Raw genomic sequence first — 5,584 nt, 5'->3', positions numbered from 1 at the left:
GGTGTAATGGCCGCAATTGAAGGCCATAAGGACCTTTAAATAGATCCCAAACCTGATAAATTAGGTTTTCTCTGCCCAACACCTACTCGGCGAGTCCCTCCTCTGACTCGTTGAGTCCACTCATTAAATCCGCATCAGAAGCCCGACTCGACACGACAAGTTGGATCATCAACTCATCGACTCTCTCTTTTAATCACAAGATTAACCTACACCATAATAACCCTAAAAATCCGGATGTTACATATTTCAAGAGATGTTATCATCTTGGAAGTCAAAGACTTTATCTTTTAGAAGGAGACTTACCCTCCTTAAGTATGTCTTGGGCAATTTGCCCAAATTCTACATGCCATTATTTAAAGCTCTTTTGGGTGTTCATGAAAATTTAGAGAAGATTAGAAGAAATTTCTTATTTGGGGATTGAACAACAATAAAAAAATATTCTTTAGGTGAGTTGGGACAAGATTGTTTGTAACAACTGGTATATTTTCCTCAGTATATGTATTTCTCTCTGGGACTCGACGAGTTAGAGGATGAATTTGTCAAGTAGGGACGTGGCTGCGGACATTTTAAGTGACCGACTCGACGAGTCGGGAGACTGACTTGGCGAGTAGGTGCTGGATAAGTGAGACCCTAAATCTGAGGGTTTGCACCCTATATAAACAACTTAACTCAGCCTCCCCTATCCCTAACACTCTCTTGAAAGCTTCATATCGAACCCTAGCTGTTTGTGTGTGAGTTGAGGCCGTTTTTGGTGTTCTTGTGTGGATTGTAAAGCTTGGAAGGAAGAAAGGAGCATGGAAATCGAGTTGGGGCTTGTAGATTTGACGATCTCACTTCATTTTCAGCAGCTTCAAGGTATAATGCCCCTGTATTGACTCATCTACATGTTTATTCATCTTTAACTTAGGATCTCTATGGATTTCTAAGTCACCTTTCGGATTTGGAAGTGTGGAGTGGGTTTTGACTTCAGATCTAGGCCTTAAGAGGGGTCTCATGGCATAAAGGTGCCAATTTTAGGGCCATGATAGCCTCATTCACATTGTAGGACACTTTATATGGATTTTTGAGCTAAAAACCCCATGCATGTGCATCAACTTTGGAACTTTACGTATAATATGGACATTAGGAGGCCAGATCTATGGTTTTGGTGTGTTGGACCTCACTTAAATCGACTGTATGGAATTGGTCAAGTTTGGACTCGGCGAGTCGTTCATGGGACTTGACGAGTGGGTGACCATGTGCACTAAACCCTTCCTGTGAAAGGGTATGTGTTAGGAAGGAAGTCCCTTGTGAGTCTAGACGCGAAAAGGGACCTGGGAGTCATGGGACTCGGCGAGTGGTATGAGCAGACTCGGCAAGTCCATAGCAATCTCCCAATCTTTGAAGATGAACTCGACGAGTTGTTCATACAACTCGGCGAGTCATAGATTGGACAAGTTCTTAAGTTGGAGATGAACTCGACAAGTTCAAAAAGGAATTTGGCAAGTCTGATGAAGATGGTCTCGATGTTATGGTTGAAGGAGAACCCATCGAGTTTTTGCTAGACTCGATGAGTGGAGCCGAGGTTTTGTGTGGGATTAGAGAAGCATGGACTCAACGAGTTGGTAGGCCAACTCGGCGAGTCAGGTCAACTGAATGTTGACTTTGATCAATGTTGTCTTTGACTGAACTTGGACTTACCCTATTTAGGGTCGTATGTGATGCATGTTGACTTGAAGGTTGTCGTGTAAGGATCGAGGAGTCGTAGGGAGTCGACTTGTGCACCGAGGCAGACACTGCACAACATTGAGGTGAGTTGCCTTCCAGTAGGGGTGGGTCTAAGGCCGGCCCACAAAAAAGGGGTATTTAGAAGATAATGGTCTTTGTGATAGTTATCTTGGTCTGGTTATGTGTTGGTTATGAGGTTTATCTAAATACTATGTTATGTGTATGGTAGGGAATAGTTTCCCTAACAGTGGTCCTTAGGACCCAAGGGTAGGTCAGTACCCGGATATGCCTGACTGTATGCTTATATCTGTCGATTGTATGCTAGTAGTAGGGGGTGAAATAGTCCCCAGTTACCGGTTGAAAGATACCAATGTTGATTACCGGTTGAAAGATACCGATGATGGTTACTGGTTGAAAGATACCGATGAAGGTTACCAGTTTAAAGATACCGATGAAGGTTACTGGTTGAAAGATACCGATGATATTGTATGGTATGTGGTATGATGGGGGAACTCACTAAGCTTTGTGCTTACAGTTTTGGTTTTGGTTTCAGGTACCTCTTCGTCGAAGGGGAAAGAGCCAGCGGTGTAGCAGCGCGTCACACATACACACATGTTTCCGTAAGAAGTTTTTGAGACTGTACTCTGATTTTCAATACTTATGATGTTATGGTTTGAAATACAACACTATGATTTTGTAATGAATTGAATGTTTTATTGACAATGTTTTGGTAAAATGTTTGTTAATGTGTTAATTCAAAAATGAAATTTTTGGTCTTGAAAATTGGGTCGTTACATTGTGGCTAAAAAAGAGCATGTTAGTTTAGGTGTTGGTTCTATTTGTGTCCTAAACATTTGCCTTATTGTAAAGTGGTGGCGGAGATTAAAGATGAACTTGGTGCTTTATGGAGAAAAGTTATTTATGGCATCCACAACCTTGAAGGAAAACCTGATCATCATCTCTCTAAAAAAATCCATAACTAAATATTATACCCAATGTTAACATCAACATTCAAAAAGTTGCTTTAGGATTCTTTGATATTTTTAAATTCAACCATTCTTTTGTTTCATGGAGTTGTGCTTTAAATTTGAACGGATTTTACACAGTGGAGAAGCTCGGATGCATTATGGATCGTAATCTTCTTCATAATCCTATTATTGGTTCACTGGTAATTTGGTGTAAAGAAGTTCTGTTCAAAGTGATGTGTTTTCTATGAAGAGCAATCCAAGATAGATTTCCTTCTGATGTTGCCCTAGCTAGTTTTGGTATGCCTATTCATTCGATTAGGTGTGGGATTTGTGACAGGTCTCCAGAATATGCAGACCATTTCCTAGTTGAATGTTCCTTGGTGCAAAGTGTTCGAAAGTTGATCGGGAGATGGTGTGGTGTCAATCAAGCTTCCTTGGGTAACATAAACGATTTATTGAACTTTACATCTGACTGGGAGAGTTGTTATATGAAGCGTAAAATTCTTAGGGTGTTTTGCTATAGTTTGCTTTGGTGCCTGGAAAACCACGAACAATAGAGTCTTAAACAAAAGGTTGCATGTGCTTCTATGGTGACTGACAACATCATTTCTACGGTGTATCATTGGCTGAAATAAAGAGGAAATTTAAGAAGTTGTAATTAGGTTGATTGGTGTATCTCCCCCATTTTCTTGTAATTCCCTCTGTTGTACATTCTTTTTTGCCTGTTAGAAGTGACTCTTTTTTTTAATGTTATCGGTCGTTTCCAGTAATAATAATAATAATAAAGAGGAAATTTAAGAAGTTGTAATTAGGTTGATTGGTGTATCTCCCACATTTTCTTGTAATTCCCTCTGTTGTACATTCTTTTTTGCCTGTTAGAAGTGGCTTTTTTTTTTAACGTTATCGGTCGTTTCCAGTAATAATAATAATAATAATAATAATAATAATAATAATAATAATAATAATTTAGTTGTATGTTATTATTTGAATTTGCATTATTGAGCCAATTCATGCATCTCATGCCACCAAGAATATTACCTAGCTGCAGCTATTGGAACAAATAATATTTTCAAAAAGTATTATTATTTAGGTACCAACTGTTTTTAAATATATCTTAATTCATGGTCAACGAATTTCAATTATTCGGGTACATGTGCTTTTAGTATGGTGGAGTTTAAATCTCCGGTTATATAAACCGTTAAAAATCAGGTACCAACGACACCCACAATTAAAATGTTTGACGAACTGCCTTTCCATATCCAAGAGGCAATCCTGAAAAGGTTTCCTATCAAATCATTGATTCAGTTCAGATCCGTCTCGAAAGCATGGAAGTCTTTGATCGACAGCTCAGAGTTTATTGCTGCTCACAAGGTCAGCCACACTCAGCCACAACATCTGTTTGTATCGTACACAGATGAACAAGTGCCTAAATATGTTTCTTTTGTCGATGATGACTCTTTCCCCCAACATAGGTTTGTTCCGTCTCTTCCCCTGTCCATTAGAGATCCACAAATAGTCGGTAGTTCTTATGGCTTGTTGTGTTTCAAAGGTTGTCCGTTTTATGGTTCCAGCTATAGAAATAGGATAGCTGTTCTTTTGAATCCTTCCGTTAGAAAATCAATAGCTATTGCACTGCCTGATATGTTATATACGAATCATTTAATGGTTCTTGGTTTTGGAGTTTGTCCTGTCACTATTGATACCAAGATCATCCAGATCACTCAACTGCATTGGAGTTGGGGTAATGAACTGAAAAGCGAAATTGGCAACTTTTGGGAAGTTAAGGTTTATAAGCAAAGTTCGGGGAAATTTACAAGTCTATCTGGCAATCTCCCCAGCATATCAATACATATTATGGGTCCCCAGGTAGTTATTGGTAAGTCTATCTACTGGTGTGCTGTAGATTGTACAACTGTGGATACTGTGTTTAAAACTGGTAATCTGATTATGTCATTTGATATAACTAATGAGAAGTTTGAAGTAGTAGACCTCCCTGAAAGGATGGCTATAATCACTTTCTCCCTACTTTCTGTATCTAAGCTAAGGGAGTCTCTTGTTATACTTGAATACAATAAATGCGGATACAATGATACCATTGAGGAGCAAGTTTGTTGTACTGTATGGATGGTGGAGCGTGGTGTAGAAAGATCGTTTACTAAGCTATTCAGTATCAAGGCACCAGGTGACTTGATGACGGCAGTGGGTTTTAGGATGAGGGGCGGACCTATTATGGGAGTTCAAGATTATGCCTTTGAATCAACTGAGGAGCTTGTTGTTTATGAGCCTAACTCAGAACTAAGCAATCATCTCATTAGTGGGTATAGATTCACAGTGAATTCCTACATTGAAACACTAGTTTTGGTCGGTAGTTCTGATTGTAGTAGCTATTGACATACCAATTTCAAGGACAATATCTGTAAATTAGTTGAAGTTTTTTAAAAGTTAATTGCATCACATATAATTTGATGTCCGTTTAAGTGTTTATTCAATGTTTGTAACATTACTGATGCTATATAAATAGCACATTTTTATGAAAATTATGTTGTAAAATCTTGGTGTTAGTCTGATTGCATATGTTTAGTAAATAACCTCGGGCTGCTGACCTAGTGAGAGGCTTGTGACCTTGGTAGTTGGTTCTTGCCATTGGTTCTTTAAAAAATCTAATACTCGATATATTTTTTTAACTTTGTGTTGCAACGTGGTATTCTTTTGCTCAATTTGGCAAAATATTAATGACCATGATATCGTAATCGTATGAGGGAGTTCAAACTGGTAACTCTGTGTGCTTTTTGTTTTTTGACACTACAATTAGTATATGTCCGATTATATTTGGTTGTTCTTCATAGGCTAATAACTATATGGAATCTATAAGTAATTAGCTTACATGTTATGTATAAATAACAGTGTAG

At 38.4% G+C, this 5,584-nt stretch overlaps 1 protein-coding gene across 1 annotated transcript; it reads left to right on the top strand.

The window, feature by feature from the left end:
- Positions 1-3,908: 3,908 nt before the first annotated feature.
- Positions 3,909-5,066, top strand: LOC145089106 (F-box protein CPR1-like). Its single transcript, XM_079027596.1, has one exon. The coding sequence runs from the start codon at positions 3,909-3,911 to the stop codon at positions 5,064-5,066; it is 1,158 nt and encodes a 385-aa protein (XP_078883722.1).
- The last annotated feature ends 518 nt before the right edge of the window (positions 5,067-5,584 follow it).

The sequence above is a fragment of the Lactuca serriola genome, chromosome 2 (genome assembly GCF_051521515.1).
Source record: "Lactuca serriola cultivar US96UC23 chromosome 2, Lser_US96UC23_V15, whole genome shotgun sequence".
NCBI classification, from domain to species: Eukaryota; Viridiplantae; Streptophyta; class Magnoliopsida; order Asterales; family Asteraceae; genus Lactuca; species Lactuca serriola.
Note: the sequence above shows the minus strand (reverse complement) of the source record. Positions and strands in the feature narration are given on the sequence as shown.

What these genes read in the sequence shown, in the direction of transcription:
- LOC145089106 (XM_079027596.1), top strand. Translation starts at nt 3,909, where the DNA reads ATGTTTGACGAACTGCCTTTCCATATCCAAGAGGCAATCCTGAAAAGG.